The sequence below is a fragment of the Naegleria fowleri genome (genome assembly GCF_008403515.1).
Source record: "Naegleria fowleri strain ATCC 30894 chromosome Unknown tig68, whole genome shotgun sequence".
Classification (NCBI taxonomy): Eukaryota; Heterolobosea; class Eutetramitea; order Acrasida; family Naegleriidae; genus Naegleria; species Naegleria fowleri.
The window spans coordinates 292,286-313,165 of record NW_025408000.1 but is presented as its reverse complement, the minus strand read 5'-3'; the positions used below and the strand labels follow the sequence as shown (position 1 = coordinate 313,165).

At 36.0% G+C, this 20,880-nt stretch overlaps 12 protein-coding genes across 12 annotated transcripts; 6 read left to right on the top strand and 6 right to left on the bottom strand.

The window, feature by feature from the left end:
- Positions 1 to 5: 5 nt before the first annotated feature.
- On the top strand, positions 6 to 1,803 carry FDP41_009317 (uncharacterized protein; the record flags this gene model as incomplete). The annotated part of the gene is made up of 3 exons (XM_044713263.1): positions 6 to 968; positions 1,021 to 1,348; positions 1,397 to 1,803. The coding sequence occupies 3 exons, from the start codon at positions 6 to 8 to the stop codon at positions 1,801 to 1,803; spliced, it is 1,698 nt and encodes a 565-aa protein (XP_044557129.1).
- A 419-nt stretch (positions 1,804 to 2,222) lies between these two features.
- FDP41_009316 (uncharacterized protein) lies at positions 2,223 to 2,810 on the top strand (the record flags this gene model as incomplete). Its single annotated transcript, XM_044713262.1, has 1 exon — positions 2,223 to 2,810. One exon carries the CDS (start codon positions 2,223 to 2,225, stop codon positions 2,808 to 2,810), a length of 588 nt encoding a protein of 195 aa, XP_044557128.1.
- A 283-nt stretch (positions 2,811 to 3,093) lies between these two features.
- FDP41_009315 (uncharacterized protein) lies at positions 3,094 to 4,329 on the bottom strand (the record flags this gene model as incomplete). Its single annotated transcript, XM_044713261.1, has 5 exons — positions 3,094 to 3,295; positions 3,344 to 3,393; positions 3,503 to 3,657; positions 3,815 to 3,844; positions 3,945 to 4,329. 5 exons carry the CDS (start codon positions 4,327 to 4,329, stop codon positions 3,094 to 3,096), a joined length of 822 nt encoding a protein of 273 aa, XP_044557127.1.
- Positions 4,330 to 5,150: 821 nt separating this feature from the next.
- Positions 5,151 to 5,435, bottom strand: FDP41_009314 (uncharacterized protein; the record flags this gene model as incomplete). The annotated part of the gene is made up of 1 exon (XM_044713260.1): positions 5,151 to 5,435. One exon carries the CDS (start codon positions 5,433 to 5,435, stop codon positions 5,151 to 5,153), a length of 285 nt encoding a protein of 94 aa, XP_044557126.1.
- A 765-nt stretch (positions 5,436 to 6,200) lies between these two features.
- Positions 6,201 to 7,949, top strand: FDP41_009313 (uncharacterized protein; the record flags this gene model as incomplete). The annotated part of the gene is made up of 1 exon (XM_044713259.1): positions 6,201 to 7,949. The coding sequence occupies one exon, from the start codon at positions 6,201 to 6,203 to the stop codon at positions 7,947 to 7,949; it is 1,749 nt and encodes a 582-aa protein (XP_044557125.1).
- A 117-nt stretch (positions 7,950 to 8,066) lies between these two features.
- FDP41_009312 (uncharacterized protein) lies at positions 8,067 to 9,201 on the bottom strand (the record flags this gene model as incomplete). The annotated part of the gene is made up of 3 exons (XM_044713258.1): positions 8,067 to 8,467; positions 8,516 to 8,709; positions 8,759 to 9,201. 3 exons carry the CDS (start codon positions 9,199 to 9,201, stop codon positions 8,067 to 8,069), a joined length of 1,038 nt encoding a protein of 345 aa, XP_044557124.1.
- A 109-nt stretch (positions 9,202 to 9,310) lies between these two features.
- Positions 9,311 to 11,928, bottom strand: FDP41_009311 (uncharacterized protein; the record flags this gene model as incomplete). Its single annotated transcript, XM_044713257.1, has 2 exons — positions 9,311 to 11,281; positions 11,800 to 11,928. The coding sequence occupies 2 exons, from the start codon at positions 11,926 to 11,928 to the stop codon at positions 9,311 to 9,313; spliced, it is 2,100 nt and encodes a 699-aa protein (XP_044557123.1).
- A 281-nt stretch (positions 11,929 to 12,209) lies between these two features.
- FDP41_009310 (uncharacterized protein) lies at positions 12,210 to 12,822 on the bottom strand (the record flags this gene model as incomplete). Its single annotated transcript, XM_044713256.1, has 2 exons — positions 12,210 to 12,538; positions 12,750 to 12,822. 2 exons carry the CDS (start codon positions 12,820 to 12,822, stop codon positions 12,210 to 12,212), a joined length of 402 nt encoding a protein of 133 aa, XP_044557122.1.
- Positions 12,823 to 13,029: 207 nt separating this feature from the next.
- On the top strand, positions 13,030 to 13,857 carry FDP41_009309 (uncharacterized protein; the record flags this gene model as incomplete). The annotated part of the gene is made up of 1 exon (XM_044713254.1): positions 13,030 to 13,857. The coding sequence occupies one exon, from the start codon at positions 13,030 to 13,032 to the stop codon at positions 13,855 to 13,857; it is 828 nt and encodes a 275-aa protein (XP_044557121.1).
- A 2,112-nt stretch (positions 13,858 to 15,969) lies between these two features.
- Positions 15,970 to 17,011, top strand: FDP41_009308 (uncharacterized protein; the record flags this gene model as incomplete). The annotated part of the gene is made up of 2 exons (XM_044713253.1): positions 15,970 to 16,292; positions 16,399 to 17,011. 2 exons carry the CDS (start codon positions 15,970 to 15,972, stop codon positions 17,009 to 17,011), a joined length of 936 nt encoding a protein of 311 aa, XP_044557120.1.
- A 174-nt stretch (positions 17,012 to 17,185) lies between these two features.
- Positions 17,186 to 18,286, top strand: FDP41_009307 (uncharacterized protein; the record flags this gene model as incomplete). Its single annotated transcript, XM_044713252.1, has 2 exons — positions 17,186 to 17,738; positions 17,808 to 18,286. 2 exons carry the CDS (start codon positions 17,186 to 17,188, stop codon positions 18,284 to 18,286), a joined length of 1,032 nt encoding a protein of 343 aa, XP_044557119.1.
- Positions 18,287 to 18,380: 94 nt separating this feature from the next.
- FDP41_009306 (uncharacterized protein) lies at positions 18,381 to 20,584 on the bottom strand (the record flags this gene model as incomplete). The annotated part of the gene is made up of 3 exons (XM_044713251.1): positions 18,381 to 19,644; positions 20,043 to 20,248; positions 20,438 to 20,584. The coding sequence occupies 3 exons, from the start codon at positions 20,582 to 20,584 to the stop codon at positions 18,381 to 18,383; spliced, it is 1,617 nt and encodes a 538-aa protein (XP_044557118.1).
- Between the last annotated feature and the right edge of the window lie 296 nt (positions 20,585 to 20,880).

Sequence of the window (20,880 nt, the reverse complement as noted above, 5' to 3'; positions counted from 1 at the left end):
AAAAAATGTTTTCACAACCCAAACCCAGCAACACTGTGTCCGAAGTTGTCGAAATTAATTCTGCATCCGACAGCAGTGAGGATTGTCCACAAATTATTAGCGTTCATGAATCTGCATCACACCAACAGCAACAAACAGAGAGAAGAAAAAAAATTAAGAAAGAACCAGTTGCATCTATCAATGTTCATTCTAACAACATGATAACTAGTTATGAAAATTCTAATAATCAACCAGCAAAGGAGATCAATGATGGAAAGAAAAAAAGAAAATCTTCAGCAATACCTGAAGCAGGATTTAATCTATATTTGACAAACACGATTGGATTTCTAACCATACCTCTAAAAGATAGAAGAAAAGAATTAAAACGAATATGGAGGAAAGAATTGGATGAAACTTCAAAAAATTATTGGTGCGACCAAGCAGCAAAGACTAAAAAGAAAAAAGTTTCCACACCACAAGCTTCAAATGTGAGCGTCTCCACGAATTCTATTCATCCACTCCCTCAAAATTCAACTCTTAATACGACGTTGGATAGTAACAGAGTGCACATGATTAAATTGCTACCCATTCCAATCACGACTCCAAATCGCCCTATCCTTTTAATTGATACCAAGAATCCTCCTCCATTCACTATTCAAAGCTCTCAAAACATGCAGAGTTCAATATTTCCATCTTCACATGTACAAACATCCTCCTCCTCATCTGCAACCACAAGAACTAACTCTCCACAAAATAATAATAATGGTGGTGATGCCACTTTTCCCAAGAACACTCCCCAAACATGTGTAGTGACAAGTACTTCTGTACTCTCGGAAAAAGCTGTAAATCCGACTCTTAAACCTGTCATAGATCTGCCAACATTGGCTCAATTAAGGTCGAGAGAAATATTTCAGCCTGTGACATGTCCGTTAACAAAGAGAATCATGACCTGTCCTGTCATGGCAGCCGATGGATGTATTTATCAAAAGGTAAGCCATAGCCACGTGACTGTCAATTTTAGAATATATTTGAAAACTGCAGGATGCTATTGTAAATTATGTAGTTAAGCATGGATGTAGTCCACGCCAACCAACAACTAAATTGTTGGTTACTTCCTTAATACCTGTGGAATTAGCTCGACAAAATGCTATTTTACTTGTGAAAGAGAGAATTCATAAAATGGAACAAGTGTTAAAAGAAATAGATATTGAACCATTAGAAAAACCAGTACTATTGGAATGCCTTTATGTCATTAATTTTGGTTTACAAATTTTAGATGAAGTTGGACTTTCTGGCAATGAATACTCACGATTCTTAACTGTTCGCAAGATTTTAGTGCTCGACAAAATACAAAAAAACTTTTGGAAACGTAAGTAATCGATAAGTCAACATTTGGATAGACGATCTCAAATTCTAGATAAAGATCAAACCACCTCTTACTCACACCCCTCTGAAATGACCCTCTCTACATTTAATTCAGATATGGAATACATTTATCTTTGTTTGACCGAGCACATCGATGATCCCTCTCTTCTCTCTCTCATTTTGACGCTCTGGAGAAGTAATTGTAGTAGTAGTAGCAGTAATGGTAATGGCTCCAAATTGCCCATTGATGAGCCAACCATTACTAATTTGTCCATGTATTTATTCAAATTATGCAAATCTTCTTTAACAGAACTCATGCATCTCTTTGAGGTTGAAAAAGACCTTTTGGTCATGAATCAAGTCTTGTCCTGTTTGAGAAAGACCAACACGTGTTCATTCAAACCCATCTCTCAAGAAATTATCAAAACCATGAATCAACTGGACATCAGGTCTTTTTGAACAACAAGTTCAACTCATGAGTAATGAATTGGTGAACCTATTAGATGATGAACATTGACAAATAGATTCCATTCACTTGTATGATCTCACAAGATCTTGATGACCATTCATATATCAAGGAAGAGTGTGTGCTCTTCATTGATATAATATCACTTGTTTGGATTCTCGTCAATTAACTTTCGTCCGTCATCCTTCTTCACACCACTCGTCATTTCGCATCACAAAACACAACTCAAAAAAATTTTCCTTCTCTTCCTCTTCCCGACTCCCGCAACAGCTGTAAATTTTGTTTCTTTTGAAAGCAGCACAAGCTCACCACCATCCTATTATTATCGGCATCATCATTGTACTTACAGCTCAAAACACTCTCATCAATTCATATTTATATATTTTGGAAATACATCTATCATCGGATCAACATGTCGAACAAGAACAAGCAATTTGTAGTAAAAGTTGGTATGCTGGGTGATGTTCAAGTGGGTAAAACATCCTTGATGGTAAAATACGTGAATGGAAAATTCGATGAAGATTATATCATGACGTTGGGTGTAAACTTTTTAGAGAAGAAGGTCCAAATTAAAAACACAGAAGTCAATTTGATGATCTGGGACTTGGGTGGTCAAAAGGAATTTATGAGTATGCTTGATCTTGTTTGTAACGATTCATTGGCTTTGTTCTTTATGTTTGATCTCACAAGGAAAACAACTCTTCGTTCCGTAAAGGATTGGTTCCTTCATTCACGAAAATATAACAAACGAGCATTACCTTTCCTGATTGGTACAAAATATGACAAATTTATTGAACTGCCAAAGGAAGAGCAAGAAGAGATAACAAAGCAAGCCAGAAAGTATGCAGAGAAGATGAAATGTCCTCTCATTTACAGTAGTGCTGCCGCTGGTATCAATATCAAGAAACTCTTCAAACTTGTGCTTGCCAAGGTCTTTGATTTCCCACCAAATATTGACAAGATTACTACTGTCGGAGAGCCTCTCCTTGAATACGAGTAATGTCATATTCGCAATATCATATGAGTAATCTTTGATGATAGAAGCCCATCATCTTTATAGCCAAGTCGTCATCCTTTCCTTCCTGTTCCATTTGTTCAACAACAGCTCAACGGAATGACAAGTTCCTATATAGAGCAGTACAAACACTATTTTCTTCTGCTCTGTAAATTTTCCTTCTCTCCGTGCTGTGTATTTAAAAATTTCAAGAGAGGGTGCTCAATTTACTTTGACACCATGCCTCCATTGTAACACTTCAAAAATAAACTATTTATTTGAAAAGGAATTAAAGCAAGAGTGCAAAAACACCAAAGATGGCAGAAAAGATCAGCAACAAACACAAGTTCATTGAGGCTGCGTTTGAGCTTCGTGAGGAAACAGCACTCTTTCTGACCGCAATCGATACATCAGAAGAGGAGCCAATCAAACCTAAATAAGTGAGCTTTGGAGCGTCTGTTTTTGCTTGGAACAAGCCATTGATTAAAGGACTAAAAGTAGCAACAATAGTATCCTCTTGTGAAGCAAATAATACTTACGCTACGTAGGCGTGACAAGCAACAGCATCTCTAGTAAGTGTATAAGGTAGCTGTCCATCGACAAAAGTGGTAATGTTGGTTCTTTTAAGGAGTTGTTTTGCTACTGTTTCCATAGAGGTCTAATAATGTGAGTATCATCAATTATTTCTGAAAACTTACACCTTTTTGAACGCACAAAGTAATTTCTGGCTGATCCAAGTCACTGATAGAGTTAAATGTAACATTTGTTGCAAGATTTCCTCTCACAACACCATTTCCATCATTTTGGTAAGGACATGTAAAATCAACAATTGAGGATCGAGGAACTAATCCAGCTGTTGTGTTCCAAGTGGAATTTGTTCCCATGCCACTCAAAATAAAAGTCAAACTTGGAATTTTGCAAATCATAAATAATGTTATCGGTAAAAGTGTTGAACCATTTGGTGTTGTTAACAAAATAAGCATTGAAAGGACTATTAGTATACTGCATACCAATTCTATAAGCAATAGATGATGCAATATCTAAAAAATTCAAATGAATGGTGAAGTTGACAAATGAGTCATCACACATTTACAAATATGGGAAAATTCACAACGCGTTTGAAATCATCATTCCACGTACCAGCCTCAAATCCAGTACAAGATCCATAATTTGGACCCACTCCGACATAATTGTATCTCTTTGGACTGTTGTTTACGCTATTCGTTCCAAAAACAATATATTTTCTAGTCAAAATTTGAGCAAAAGTCGGATCGCTTCCAACTTCTGATGCTGATGGCCAAGAAGTAAATGTTGTACATTTATCAACAGGTGCGTGCATCACGGAATCTCCAAAATACGCCTGATGGATGGAAGTAAATCCACGAGAGGTTGTCTTGTCATTGAGCATGTCATAGATAGCCTTGTTTAATACACGGACACTGACCGATTGTGCCTGAACAAGAAGAGCGGTGGCGCAAACACACAACAAGGCTAACGCCAGCAAAAATTGACTCTTTTGATTCATGTTGAGTTCAATATTTTTTTTCGAAAACAAAATTTCCATTCGTAGGAGGAAATGGAAAAACAACATCTGCTTCCCGCTAATTAATTTCATTTAAACAAAGTCATTACAACAAGATTTTGAGACAATGGCAGCATGAAATACATCTTGAAAGGATCAAATAGAAATGTTATTGACATTATTGTTTTCACAAAAATAAAAAAAAGGCTACAGCACTGCAGGTTCCCAAGTTGTCTCCAACCTCAGTACTGATGCAGCTCGACGATGCTTAACTTCTCAAATCGGACGGGATGAGGTGCATTCTTCGTGATATGGCCGTAGCCATTTACATCCCTTAATTGCTTCTTTTGATTACTCTCTTACCATTGATTCGCTGTTCCATTCAAAAGGTGTGAATGCGAAATGAAATGCTAATATTTTGTCCCATGTTGAAAGTTCATTTTCCATCTTGTGACTAAAATTCATGAACCACAAAACTCATGCATACAGCCAAAGGTTGTAGCGGGAGAATCATCATATTCCTGGAAAAGGTTTCCCATATCAAAAAATAGAAACACTATCGTTTAATTTTCATGCTAAAACTTTACCATTCTTTTGAAAAGCACTCCTGCCTCTTGCAAGATTTTCATGTGTTTGATATTTGTCTGTTCGAGCGCAGGAAATAATTTGCTTCTAACAGGTGGAGAAGTGTCCAGTTTAAATTGTTGACAAAAGTTAAGAATTTTGAAAGATGCACTTTCAATATCCTTATCACTGGATATCATCAACTCAATTTCTCCAACATCACACACATCCGGAATTTGTTTTGGATGTAGGCATGAACATTAATCCAAGTCAATTTTAAATTCATCACCATACAAGTACGAAGTTCTTGTGGTTTGTAAGGAAATGAATGGAGTCAATTTCTCAATAATATCATTCAAGTCAAAAGAGGGCTCTTGATTATTAAATAAAACATAATTTAGAAATTTTCTAATATCTTCACATGTTGTAAGTTCTTGATATTGATCCCCCATTTGCTGACCACTCCCTGCTTCTTTGTTGTTTAATAATTTTTTCTGTTCGTTTTTAATGAACTCCCATGAATGCTGTTGGCACTTTACATTCATACGATGTTTCCCTTTTTCTCATCCAAATGTCAAGACAAGTCAGTGTATACTCTTCCTTATCATAATAAACATCAATAAATGTTTGTTTTTTAAGGAATTGGTTCTTCTCAAGTAACTCCAAGAGAGGATGCGAAACATTCGTATTTCCCTCTTCAGGCCAACACCTCGAGAAGTGAAACTTCTTTTCAATTTCAATCATTTTTTAAGCCCTCTCTTACATTCAAGAAAATTGCCAATTCAAGATCCTTCACGAACATACGTGAGGTATGTCCTATGTACAATAAGGTTTACACTGTACAATACTGTACATTACTGCACGGTATCCCTCCAAAATGATTTAATCTATTGTTGTCCAAAAGCATAATATTTAATTTTCCTTTTCGGAATCATGAGAAAGTCCTCCTCTCATTCCTGCTTTTTCTCCTTCATGAAATTACCTCTTTGTCAACAACATTGTTCAAATACAAAGATGAGGTGGTGAGTGTTCAAATGAGACATGCATCCACATCAGCAATCCTTTATATCCCTTCATCGATATCTTAAATACAACAAAAAACGGCAAGACGATAACGTTCTTTTGGCGATTCTAGCATCCTCTTGCTATTAATACACCCTGTCGATCATTGCATTTCTTGAAAATTAAAAAGACTTTAAACGGTGTGCTTGAGAACAACACCACATCTCTCCTCCCCAACATCAATATCAACTCTTGTCATCATCAAAGGATTAGTATTCCGGAAATAAAGGAGCGCATATAACATCATCATGATGAACAAGAGCACTCCCGAAAATGCAGAAAACAGTTACAACCACTCACTTTCAAATAGTGATACAAAAATAGATAATTCTGTTCATGATCATGTTGGTGGTGAACGATATCCAACCACCCCTTCCTCATCCTACGATGGGTATCATGCTTCTTCCAGAAACCATCTTGATTTATACAATGGTAGTATTCATCCACAAGATGATGTCATCATGCAACCAACAGTTCCCCCTTCCGTCGCTTTACAAACTCAATCATCCCATTCAACCATCATTTCAACAACACCAGAAACACCTCTTTCAACACCTTCTCCAAATTCCACAGCTCTCCCTAAGAGTGAAAGCAAACTCCAATCAGGCTCACCCCAGAGACTCTGTGATGTTGATATTGCAGCCACAACCACCACAGGCTCGTCTGCTAAGAGGAAGTTGAAAGACCAAAGCAAAACAACAACAACAACAACAACAACCGCAAGAGCATCATCACTTTCTCATCGAGATGCAAATATTTGTGATCTCTCTTCGGCCATTCCTGGACTGAAACACAATCTTCATCATCCTTCCCATCCTAATGATGATCCAATCTCTCTTCCTTACCTCAATTCATGTCATTCCATTAATTCCTCTAGCACTTGCTTTGCTGAACTCAGACACCTTCCTTCAAATTTTGCTCATTCTCAACTTGGTGTCAAACCATTCTCATCATCCTCAGAGTTGATTGAAATTCATCATCATCCTCATAATGACCATGGAAGAGGAGATGAAGCCACAGCCCCTTTTCAACCCATTGTTGTTACAACGCCAGTTCTTGTTCCTTCGAAAATTCATGAAGCGTTGCAATCCCAAAAAAATAACTTGCTCCTCGGTCATGCGATGAGAATTGCAATTTCATTGGCATTTGCGTGGATGGATTTGAACTTTGTTCTTGGAGCGGCATTGTTCGTGGCAGGATGTGGTTTGCTCATTGCGAGTAATGAAGTTTATTTCTTCTCGGGAGTGTTGTTATTTATTATAGGAAGTGCGTTTTTTCTGGTTGGACCTGTCGGAAAGCTTCTCATTGATTTGTATCAATTAGTGAGACATGTACGATGGGAAACGAAATTGAAACATTTACCAACGCTCTATAATGTGACTGAAGTTGTAGATGTTAATCATCTACATCATTACGATTCGGATCATAATAATTCCTCAAAATCATCAAGCGAATTTGGCCAAGGCAGAGTGGTTGACCAATTGGTTGATTTACAACATGAATTTCGAAAGTATAGACCTGATGATTTACCATCTTTGAAATTGATTTTATTGGAATTATTTAATGATGCATTATTATTGCTTGGTGGATTGACTTTCACAATTGGCTCATCACTCTATATGCTAAACCCTCCTATGTTAATAGTTTATATTGCTGAGGCATGTTGGGCTATCGGAGCAATTTCATATTTAATTGTGACAATTAATCAATATGCTCTAAAGCAAATGGAGATCATCAAAAATCACTCAAAATCCTATGAGGTCACTACTTGTAAATGCTTTACATTGATGACTCTAGATATTGCAAGTTATTTATTTAATATTTTGAGCAGCGTGCTGTTTGTAATTGGGGCTGGATGCTTTTTAGTGAATCAACGATCCTTGGAAATTACAGGAGAAGTCATTTGGAGTGGTGGTTGCATAAGCATGATCATTGCCATCACTTTTGCCAGAATTATTTGGCTAAAGAACACATTTTGCTCATCCAAAACAGTTTAGAGTGTATTAAATTTTGTTGTAAATACGAATTGCATATGGTGCTTTTAAAATAATTACTGACATATACTAAATTCATTGAGTATTAAATTTTGAATTAAATTTTTTCAACGGTATTCCTTATTCCAACGACAGGTCTACATAAATTGCAGCATGATCACTCGCCTTTGGCTCGTTCATGCCGACTCCTTGCAAACGTTCTCCCTTATATTTGCTTGCTCTCAAAGGCAAACCTTTGCGGTAAATGACTGGTTTTGCTCTTGGATTTCTCAATAAAAGATCATTGGAAACAAACATGTAGTCTAATTGGTTATAGGATTGTCCTCTTCCAAAATAGTGAGTCCATTGATCCTCCTTTTTCAATCTTTGGGAAATAATGTCTGTCACGTGATCATGTTTCAATAATTTTGCAAGACTTGATTTTTCATCATTGTAGTCATTCATGTCACCACAAACAATAAAATTGCCCTTATAATTTTTATGCTTCCATACTTGCTCTATTCTCTCACAAATATACTCCACTAAATCATGATGTTGTTAAAATAATGTTGTCTTTGACCAATTCTTACCTTGTTTTACCCTTCTATCATGCGTATCTTCTCTACCTTTGTTCATTGATGTCAAATGTGTGATATAAAGTGTCAATTCGTGATTTCCTGGAAATGAAACATCAACCTCCAACAAATCTCTTGAGAAAATATATCTATTTCTCTCACCGGGATATGTGGCATGTCTATTACTTCTGACATTAACAATTGGATATCTATATGGATCAATCAATCTTGTGATTGTGAAATTAAATCTTCACTCACCTACTCAATACTCCACAATCAATATGGCGTGGATCACGTCCATCAATCAGCATTGTATAATTATAATTCAAATTCTTCAAGAATGTGGAATTAAACTCATCTAACACTTGTAATGATTCTACTTCCATCAAGCACATAACATCTGCATTGATATCAATAATAGCATCAGCTGTAATTTGTTTGCTTTTTTCATCAGAAAATGTAAATTTTGGTTTTAAATCATTAATTCCAAATTCAATTACTCCTTTACATGCAAGGCTTTGTTTTGAAATTTTCATTTGTTGAGCCTTGTTGAATTCATATCGAGCTAACAAATTTTCAACGTTGAAACTGGCAATTCTGTAAACGTTCCGATTATCAATTTCATGAGTGCTACTACTCATGCGACGATGCTTTAGTTGTGGTTCTGGTTTGAGTGATGAACTCGATGGCTGTTGAGACATTTTTTTTGTAAACTTTAAGATGATGAGAGTATTTGTCTGTCATCCAACAACAAGTGGCGCCCAACATGATACACAACCTCAATTGAGGAATAAATTTATTAATGAAGAGTTAATGAATGTTCACCTTTTCAGTCATCAAGACCTGATTTCCATTGTCATCACTGTTTGGATAAATCACAATGACATCAAATGATTTACCCATAGAAGTCTTCTTTCTCAATACAATCTTCTTAATAATTGGCAACAACTCTTCTGGGACTTCTTCCTTTGGAGCTTCTGTCTTCTTTGTTGAAGATTGCTCATACAAAGAAGATAATTGTTCTTGCAATCCAGAATACTCCTCTTCCAATTCATCAAATTCTTCAGCCAATTTCTTGTGTTCGAGTAATAACTTTTCATAGAGCATTTTGTAATCTTCAATGTCTGCGTTCATCTCCTTAGGAAGATTTGGCTGTTGAATGAGAACACTTTCAGTTCTCTTTCTAGGTTGAGATGGAGTGGAGGAGGTTGAAGAAGGTGTGTTGCTTGTTGTACTACTAGTAGAAGAAGAAACAGGTGGCTTCTTTTCAGTACTAGTAGTAGCAGCAACAGCACTACTCGTAGCGGAAGTAGCAGTAGTGGAAGTGGTACTTGCTGATGACTTGGGGAATGATCCACCATTCTCTTGCAATCCTTGTAGGATAATCTTTCTTCTGGAATGAGCATATTCATTATCTTTGAAGAGACCAGCGTTGTACATTCTTTCAATGGCCTTTAAACGTCCTCTTGTCTTTTCATCTAAATCTTCCTCTTTCACGTTATCAATATCAATATCGAGTTCAGAAGAAGTAGCAGCAGATGATGGTTGTGGTTGTGTGGTGGGTGAGGTTGCAGGAGCATTCTGTTTTTCTTGTTCTTGTTGGTACAATCTCTGAACGGATTTCTCAAATTCTTCTTCAGTCATAATTCCCTTATTGAGGAGAGTCTTCAAATTGTTTAATTTCTTGGTGTCTTGAATCTTATCCAATGGAACAGATGATTTGAAGGTTGAGGAAGATGAATTGCTTGAAGAAGAAGTAGGAGTAGAAACAGGTGGAGTTCTTGGAGAGTTTGTAGCAGGAGAAGATGATGAACCCTTATTCACCTTATCCAACAAGTTATTCAAAGCCTTTTGATAGTCGGCATCACTCAACAATCCACCTGAATACATCTTGCTCAACTTTTCGTATTGTTTCAATTGATCAGGAGAGAATTTGGAGGTATCAATTGAGGAAGAGTCTCCATTGCTCGTAGCAGTAGTAGTAGTGGTAGCCGTCGTAGCACCATTGGCAGTCGAAGAAGGAGTATTATTTCCTTGCTTTGCCTTTAACTTCTCCAAAGCCTTTTTATATTCTTCTTCGGAGAGTGTTCCCTTCTCGTAGAGTTTTTGTAAATTTGCAATGGCTTTGGCAGTCTTATCAACATGTGGATCATTGCTTTGAGAAGATGAAGTCGATGACTCGGAATTGGAGGAATGATCACTACGAGCACTCAATTGAGCTTGTTGTTCCTTCATCTTTTCCATAATCTTTTGTTTACCCTTTTCAAAGGCTGCTTGATCGAGGAGTCCCTTTTGGAACATCTTTTCAAGATTTTCCAATTGCTTTTCGAGAGGAACTTCTTTTTTAGCAGGACTTGAGGTGGCAGAAGAAGAAGTAGAAGAATTGGTTGTTGAGTCTTGGCTGTTGAGTTTTGGAACCGTGTTTGGCTTCTTTTCTGAACTAGTAGAATTGACTGAGGGAGATGATTTTGGTGATTTAGATTCCTTCTTTGAGGAAGAAATCAAATCATCAATGGCTGCAGCAAAGGATCCTGTTGGTTTTTCCACTTGTGCTTCATCCACAGCAGAATCCTCTTGAAAGAATTTAATCATTCCGGAGAGGTAGGTGATCACAACTTTAGAATCAGGACGTTCGGCATCAATATCTTCTGGATCGAGTAAACGAGGAATGCCAATTTCATCTGCTTTACCGAATGCCCATTCCAAACGCTCGAGACGAGTAAAGTCACGTAACAAGTCATTCCATTCGAGTCCAGAGTCTTTGAGGAGATCTGGTCTTTGCTGTTATGACACACATTGGAGTCATTGTGAATTTTGGATTCAAGTGGTTATGGTGGTAGTGATGGTGATGGTGGTGGAGTGATGAAGATGGGTCATTGTGAATATATCGAGTGGTGGTTGTAGTTGTTTGATGAAAATGTTGTTATAGAGTTCATGGACGTCGACAATACCAGAGGAGAAGTATGAGACCACCAGTGAGTAGAGGAGGTGATGATGAATGAGACAAAACACACATGAATGGCAAGTAATGGATAGTCATGGGAAGTGGTGTTAATAGGGAATGAGAGAAAAATCGTCATTGAGAGATGTGAATGTTGATTTGGTACACGATCGTGTGGATTGATTCATTTCACACAATATCACGTCCGAGTTGTCATCATGTGCGACACAAACGACAAGTGTTGTTGTTGTGAGGATGAGGAGTGAGTAATTGATGAGGCAAACATCATCATTCAAATAGGTTACGTGTTATTATTACACTCAGAATATGTCCTCAAAATAGAGATTCACACACTTACACTATCTAACAAGGCACAAAATGCTAATCCATCGGCAAATGATGTGTCAAAGTTGTCAATCTCTACTCCTTCATAGCCATAGGAGTTTCGTTGACACCATCTAAGAATCGCCTCTCTTCCCTTGTTCATTTTAATTGTGAAATGAGTGTGTGATTTTTTTTAATAATTTCCTTCAAGTGACAGATGGCAGCCTCCCGTCAATCATGTTCCGAAGTTATTGATGTTGAACCCGATTCGAAAAATTGGTAGTGAGTTCCTTAGTAATCAATACACTGCTCTTCACAAATCAATTCTATTCTCATCCTACAACTTATATCCAAAGCTCCAGAATCAATATGTATTTGAATTCAATACATTCCCCACAAAACACCGTGTTGGAAATGACTAGCAAGCTCATTGTGGATAAATATTTATTTCTTTTGGAGTTGTTGAATTTGGGCAACTCTTTGTTGAACCCAATTTGAGATATCAACCATGCTCTTCTCTAGTGTTTGTTTCTTTTGCAATAATTCCTCTATCTTTTTATCAGTATTTTCCACTTCCTTTTTGATAAATTCTAATCGTTTGTCGACATTAGATTTAGCTTCAGAAAAATCTTGCTTAACGAGAACAGGTCCAATTAACTTGTAAACTTCAACACCACTCGATTCATCAACAATGTCAAATTCTAATTTTACATTTTCGTTTTCGTTCTTTTGTGCTTGGAGAGATTGTTGTTTGGCTAATTGTGTTTGAATTTCTATTGAATTTCAATGGATCAATATGGGCGCACATATTGTTTGTATTTAATGAATCATCGTCAGTAATAATATCATCATCATACATTCCATAGAAAGAGTTGTTGTATCCAAGAGTAATAATATCATCATCATACAAAAATATTAAAGGCACATTTAATCAAAGAAGTCTATCACTCTCCGAGAACATTAAAAACGAAATACAACACGTACCAGCACTGATTTTGTTTACCTCTTCTTGTTGGGCATTGATTTGTTGAATTGCGTTTAAAAGCTTTGGATCCATTTTTTAGAGTTTTGATGTTTGTTCATGAATTGCAGTTCATGCACATTCAAATTTTATGAATTATAATACCTCAATTGAATCGTGATGATAATAAATACCATTGAATCAAAGTAGTCGTATACTTGCCAAGATGATCTTCAACAGATCCTAACATTCTTAATTATGACCAAATATAGACTTGATCCTAATTTAAATTCTCTCAAAAAAATGATTAAAAAGCAAGCTCAGCATTGGATCAATTCCAACCATCAATACTTTACACCTTCAACTCTCCATGTGTTGCACAGTATTTGTCACAATATCATCACTCATCCACATGAACCCAAATTTAGATGTATCAAAATGGAAAATCCAAAATTCAAAGAAAACATTTTAAACGTGGAAGGTGCAATGGATTTGTTGTATCTCGTCGGATTTGAACAAGATCCCATTGAACATACTATTTTATATCGATGCAATGGTAAAGAGGATGAAGATTTAATGGTGCATGATCTATCGGAGTTGTGTCAAGCCATCGAAGAGTCGAATCATGACTATTCCACCTCTGTTGCGCAACATCATGCACTGTCTCCTCGTCTTCGAGAAGCAACATCTTCATCATCAACAACAACAACAACCACTCAGAGCACTTCCTCTACCACATCATTCATGACCTCTCCTCATTCCACAACAACAACCTTCTCCTCCATCAGTCAACATGCTGAGCCTACCAAACATGTCTCTCAAATGATGTCTCAAATGATGTCTCAAATATCCTCTATCGCTCATGATGAAGAGTATGAGAAGAAACAACGTGAGTTAGAGGAAAGAAGAAAACAACTTGCAGAAGAAAGAAGATTAAAGAGAGAAGAAGCTCAAAGAATAAAGAATCAAGCCAAATTGGACAGAAAAGAAAAGCATGATGAAGATGAATATGAACATGAATTAGGAGTAACAGCTCATTCACACTTGCACAATCCTCAAAAAGGAACTCCACCTGGTCATAATCCTTTCTATTCTGGAATGATTACATTCAAGGATATTGGAAATGAATAATTATGAGATGGAATGGACACAATATTATTATTGCTGCTACTGTTGCAATGATCATTTAAAATGTATTCATATGTTTCAAATAAAAAGTGTTAATAATATATATATACATGAAGAATGATTTTTATCTTGAGACACATGCAACATTAGCACATTTACAATTGATCAATATCGATCTCATGCACTCAATGAACTGTTTTCATCTCGTCACATATTGACTTGAATCAAGAGCAACTGGATGGAAACGGTTATGCTATTGCTCAAGGTTTAACGCTTTCACAATAACACCCTACTGATCCAGTAGGCAGGTGACTGGATTCAACTTTACTTTGTTGCATGTTGTTAATGGGCATCCTGGATAGGGAACGTAATTAAATTTTAGTAATAAATAAATTTGGGGTCATGATAGGCAGTAAAGCAATCTAAATGGAGATAGCATCCACATCCCATGCATTTGTATCCACATCTCGAAGAAGAGTCCTTGCAATGAGAGCATAATTGATACCGTTCCAACTTTTTGAGTTTCATGGGGAAGTGAGTTGTTCTGGTGAAATAAGGGTTACAAAAGGTCACAGTTTGAGCAAGGCTGTGCTTGAGGTAGTCGCAAAGAGTTAAACCTGGGTTATTAATGTGATGCTTAAATATGATATACTGGTTGACAAACGAAGTCTTCATCATCTGCAATAAATGGACAGTTCTCCAGTTTTTGTTTCTAAAAGGAGGATGAGTGCAATGCAAGAAAATTCCAGATTTGTCAACACATCCCATTGATTTGTTATACATTTATTGAACGTATGGTTTGTTTTTGATTAATTGACTGCTTCCTAAATTTGTCAAAAAATTAACTCGTTTGTTGTCATTAATTGACAATGCCACTAAAGTGTTCTCCTTATTTACAGCATGGATCCATTTTCTAGTTTTGCTTTCAGGGAGTTTTTTCTGCAATCCTTCTGAGAATAGATAAGAAGGACGATTGTTACGGACAGTCATAACAAATTTCCATCCATGATTCACCAATTCTCTCGCAAGATCTAATGATCCATAATAATTGTCGATTCCTAAAACATGATTTTCTGGTGAAACATGTTTAACTAAATCTAAAACAATAGATGTTGCATTATGAGAATACCTTGATTCTTTTCCTTGATATAACCAAAATGCATAAATATAACCTGTAGAGTCTGATAAAGCATAATATTTCAGGCCGTACTTGTGAGGTTTCAATGGGATATATTGTTTAAATCATACTTTCCCTTTAAAAGCAGCAATTATTTCATCAACTGAAACTTCTTTAACACATAACCAATAATGTCTACTGTTCGAATTAACATTGTCCTCTAAAAAATTAGGTTCGCTACTGAGATGCATATGTATGTCAATAAATCGTTTCCGGCTCATTATTCGTTGAATGAGTTTGCAAGCATAGAATGCATGATTCTCTCCCTCTATTGACCAATAATCATAGTAATTTGGAATTGGAGATAATCCCATAATTTGGCAACTTTGTAAAAATCCCTTAATGTCGTTTTTGGAATAATGATTGGGAATAGTACAGCCTTTCTTTTTTTCTAAATATTTGGCAAAAGGTTCGACCTTGGGCTCCGATTCAAGTATATCATTGATCAATGGAGGGGGATTTCCTGAACCATGTTTTCGTTATCATGCTCATATTTTCGTTTGAAACGTTTTTGCTTGATCAATTGTAAATGTGCTCCCTTAGTGTGATTATAGTGTTGTGCGGTGGTTTCAACCACTAACGACCATTGGAGAATGCTGCCCTTTATTGCATGTTGGAGATGGAATTCCTGGATTCCACTTGTTGTTCTTGTCAGAACTTGTGCTGAATTTGGAGAATCGATATTTTACCCAGAACTCTTCTCGTTCATGCACCGCCCCAGATATCGCATCTTTCTTTCACAGTATACATACAGATAATAAATGATTGAAATACTGGGGGAACTTTTTCAATTTTTATTTTTCGATAGGTGGAAGGGTTAACCAACGTATATGGCTTTGTCGAATAAAATTTCAATGGCAGCACCAAAAGAAATGGCATTTAAAAGATTTGTGATTGCCACACAAAGGACATCCGTCCAAAAAAAGCCAATAAAAAAAATGAGTTTGTCAGAGGTGATCAACAATCCGATGGTTCAATCGAGCTATCGGGTGCTTTCTCAAGTCTACGATCAATTCCAATCTCTCGATTCGACTCTTCTCTTCAATATATTATTTTTGAATCATGCCTTCATTATTGCTTTGATGGTAAAAAGAGCTTTTAATGGATTAATTGCAACTCAAAAAGTAAAGGAAATTCCTTTCGTGGCTGGCATGCTTCTTTGTTTTGCGATTGGCACTGGAGGTGCTATTTTGACATCTTTGTTGTTAGGAAAAACTCAAATTTTCTTTACTAATGATACAATTAATTTGTATTTAATTTGGTATGTAGAATGGCGAGGAAAAAGAGATCATTGATGACCTCCGACACATTTTTAATGTTCTCTCTTCATATATGTACTTTTTTGGATTCTCTTTGCTTTCAAATAGCGCCTGGATTATTACAATTTATGCTCCTTTCAATCTTGTTGACTGGCTCATTGGTAATGCTCTTGTTCAACTCTTTACTTTTGCCATCGAAGGTTACTTTGTTGCTGGCTTTTGTATTGGTGGAGTTAATACTGGAGTGGCTGAATATCCACAATCCACTTTTGCTCCTATTATTCTGGGAACTGTATCATGTGTTGGAGGTGCGATTTTAAGACCATTCTTTTTGAACTTGTACATTGGAGAGAGTGTTGAGAGCAGTATTTTGAGCTCTCCAAACTTTGTTCTTAAGGCTCCAATACTCACAAGCATTTTCTTCTATGTTACCAAACATATTTACAAGATGAGCACCATCAACATTCCACTTGGTGCTCTTCCTTTCAAAGAACTCGAAAATGTCACTCTCTCTTTCACACCAGAACAAGTACTTAAGGCCTATTTTACTTTACATTTCGTGATGATTTACTCCATGTCTCATCCTGCATTCATGAAGGCACCAAAGAAGATTTCAACCAACAAGGTCTCATCCACCAGTAGTACTCCTCCTCCAACGAAACAAGAAGCTCAACAAAAGGCAGTCACTGAAAAGAAGAAGGAAACTAAAAAAAATAAGTAAAGTTCAGTTCATGAACAACACTGACCAATCACCTTTTGATAGTTGAGACTCTGATATTTATGGAAAATTGATAATATTATCAATCATCATCATTAAACAATTGCTACTATGAAAACATTACCAAATAGAACCAAGTTACAAAACAATAACTCCGACAACAAGAAAAATACAACCATGCAATTCAGTAATCAGTTTTTGTTTTTAGTGGTAATGATGATCATGATTGCGTTCGGATCAACATTACTTCTCCGAAAAAACACATCTCTCGATAACTCAACTGATTCAAATTTCAACATTTCAAATCCTCTCATGAATTTAAAAAGTATAACAAAAACAATCACAGACTTTGGGAATCGAATTCCGAGTGTGTCTCCTGGTTATGTACAGACACAAGAGTACATTAATAATTTTGTGAGAGAACATACGAATTATTTCCAAATTGAGTATGACAATTTCACAACATCAACTCCAATATTTGGAAATTTAAAGATGTCAAATATTATCATTAATTTTGCTCCACCTGATACTCCAACGAATACAAAGCGTATTATTATGGCTTGTCACTACGAAAGCAAATACTTTAAAGATGCGACATTTGTTGGTGCTACTGATTCTGTCGTACCTTTGGCAATGATTTTACATTATATGGTTGAATTGGAATATAACTACAACAAGACTGTAAGCTCAAAAGGTTCAGCTCTAAATTTATTGAATTTTAATTTCCAAGGTGAGTTTTCAAATGTCACAAGATATTTTCAAACAAACATCATGATACTCTTGTGAATTTTCCGAATAGTTGTTTTATTCGATGGAGAAGAAGCTTTTGAAAATTGGAGTCCTAACGATTCTCTTTACGGTGCAAGACATTTAGCTCAACAATGGGAGAGATCTAATCAATTACAAAATATCAAGTATCTCATGTTGTTAGACCTTATTGGAACCAGTGATGTAAGGTTTAAGAATTACCATATCCACACAGAAACAGGAACAAATACTCTCTATGATCGACTTTCTGCCATCGAATACTCGAAATTCAAAGAAAACAAATACTTTGACGGATCATCCTATTCATACATGGATGATGATCATCGACCATTCCTTGAGAGAGGAGTACCAATTCTTCATCTCATTAGTGAACCATTTCCATCGGTTTGGCATACATTAAGAGATGATTATGATCATCTTGATTGGAATGCTAATGATAAAATTTACCGAGTGATTAGCTCATTCATGAATGAACAATTATTGAACTCATCGACCATGAGAAAGAAATGAAAGAGAATAATTTGATTGTTCTTGAAAGAATAGGGAGAGTCCACCTATTCCATATAACAATATCAAGATAGCGGTGTTTTCATTAAATTTGGAATTAAATAGAGCTAGTGTGTACTCTAACATTATTTAATTTATTAAATGTTGCAATTAATTTGTAATTGCATTTTCGTCTTTTAAATTGACATACCATGTAAAATGTCCCAGCAAACACGAAAGGTATTCCGAAAGTGTAAACGACTGACGCCATGAAGGGAAAATTGAATAAATTGGACAAGTAGTAGGGAAATAGGGAGATGAGATGATTCTCAGCCAGTACTTGCAACCATAAAAAGAAACATGTTGGAAACATGGCAATCATATACACATGGGAAAATCTAAATTGCAAATTTATAAACAAAAACTCGGGCAATGCAATAATTCCAACAATTCCATGAACAAAAACTCGAACAATATTTGAAAAAGTTGATCTTGTTTGAGAGAGAGTGACAAGTCGTTTCATAACGGATTCATTTTCCGTTCTGAATACAGTGCCCTTGACAAACACTGGTCCATAGAGATGAGAAAATGCAGAACCATAAAAACTGGTGCATGATGTATCGCATCTCATAGAGTTTGGTAAGAACTGGAAATTTGTCAAGGCCAACAGTTCCTCTAAAACAATAGCACACCTTGTTTCATTCATTGGGTCAGGAATGAACTTGAAGGGTGGTTCAAAAGAGATACCTTTCGATTGTTGATTGTGTCCATTATAGAAATGTCTTCTTGATTCATCATGTTCACTGCGACTTCTTGAATCATCGCTTCGATGTTCATCAAGAATTTTCATCCATAATTGTTCTTGATTTTTCTTAATAGAGAGAGAAAATAGATAAGATTTCAGATCAAATTTCGTTTCAGCCCAGTAAAATATTCCAACGAACGAGGTGATGTTGAATGATCTGACGAAAATATATGGATTCGAAGTCTTGAATACATAAACAATATTTGAAGAATCTGCATCATCTTCCCCAATTTGATCTCCAATGGCAAATATTCCAGAAAGAATTTTCTTTGAAACTCGTTTTCCTTCTTCAAGAGTTTCAAATGCATTTGTGTAAATATTAGACGGCATTTTTGTACCAAATCTCACATCCATTTCCTTTACAATTCTTTCTAATGATTGAGTTTTTGCTCTCGTTGGTGTGCTTGAGGAAGAAAGGCGTGCACTTTCTTCAAACCCTTCCTCATTAAATCCTAAATTGCAAACATTTTCGCACATACTTTCAATAAATGTTGTTAGTGCAATAATTCCCTCTGTGGAAGATAAATTAAAAATATCAGACTCTCTTATAGCGTAACCAAAAGATATTGCGTCTGAGCTATTGTGATCATCGTGTATATTAATAGATCCTTCAAGAAACATGCACTGAAACTTTGATACTAGTAAACCGTAAACTTTGATCTTTTGTGCATTTTCATAAGAATGCGCTTTTTTTTTTGAAAAGGATGGAGTTTAAGCATGCCTTTCATTTCAATATATATTTTAAAATGGTCTTTGTGTGACCATGTTTCAGCTCTCTGTCCTTCACATTTAAAGAACACGAAAGGTTGGTCTTCAAAAATATGAATCTGAGCAAATGCGTCTGGAATTAGTCTTGCCTTGTTCTTGAGTGATGTACTTTTAACAGCATATGAGTCAACATATTGGACTGCTTCTTGACTTGTTTTGATAGATGAATGTTAAAAGAGCAAAAGTCAAGAAGCAGCCCTAACATACGTTCCGAAAATAATGTTCTCCCTCAATTTAAATTGGTGGTTAAGAATATTAACAACCATTCCCATCAAAGTGGATTCCCAAACATTATCAGGAAGAGATTTTTGAGATAGTAGAATTTCATTATACACAGTCATTATTCTTTGAGATGGAAGATCAAATATTTCTTCATTAATCATTGATCTTGAATCTTCTTGACTTGTGAGAATCTTATATAGTTTGCTGATAAAGGAATAATAGCCCAACCAGAGGTGGAGCTCTGTTCAGAGGCCACATTTAATTGCTCATGAAAAATGTTTGAAATTTCCTCATACAATGGATTTGTTGTAATGTCAATATTTTCGTTCTACGTGTTTTGATGACGGACACATGATGCAGTTATTCATTGAAAAGCTTACCTCAATAGAAATCACGGAGTGGAACAGCCTCTCTTCTTCATTTGTTGCAAATTTGAAAGGACTTGCATCGTCATGCTGAGAAATCTTGTCCAACAAATTCTTTACCTCTTCGGATTCCTCCAAACTGCTCTTCTTAATCTTCTTCATTTCTCGGCTTCTAGATGTCAGAGATGATGATGATCCGTATTTTGTTGGTGTCAGAGATGTACTTATTTTCTTGCTGAGCTTTTTGTTAACCTTGGTTTTGTGGGTTTGTTCTGACCTTACCTACAACACGTTTATCCAAAGTCTTCGAGTGTTTGATGTGTAGAGATGAATTTAGATAAACGTTTTTGGGAAGATTTGAGGGACCTAGAAAATTCTTGAATCTGATCTCTCAAGATGATATTGGATCCGAGTGCTCTTGTTTCATAAAATACTGATATACCAGTTCCTGACTTTCG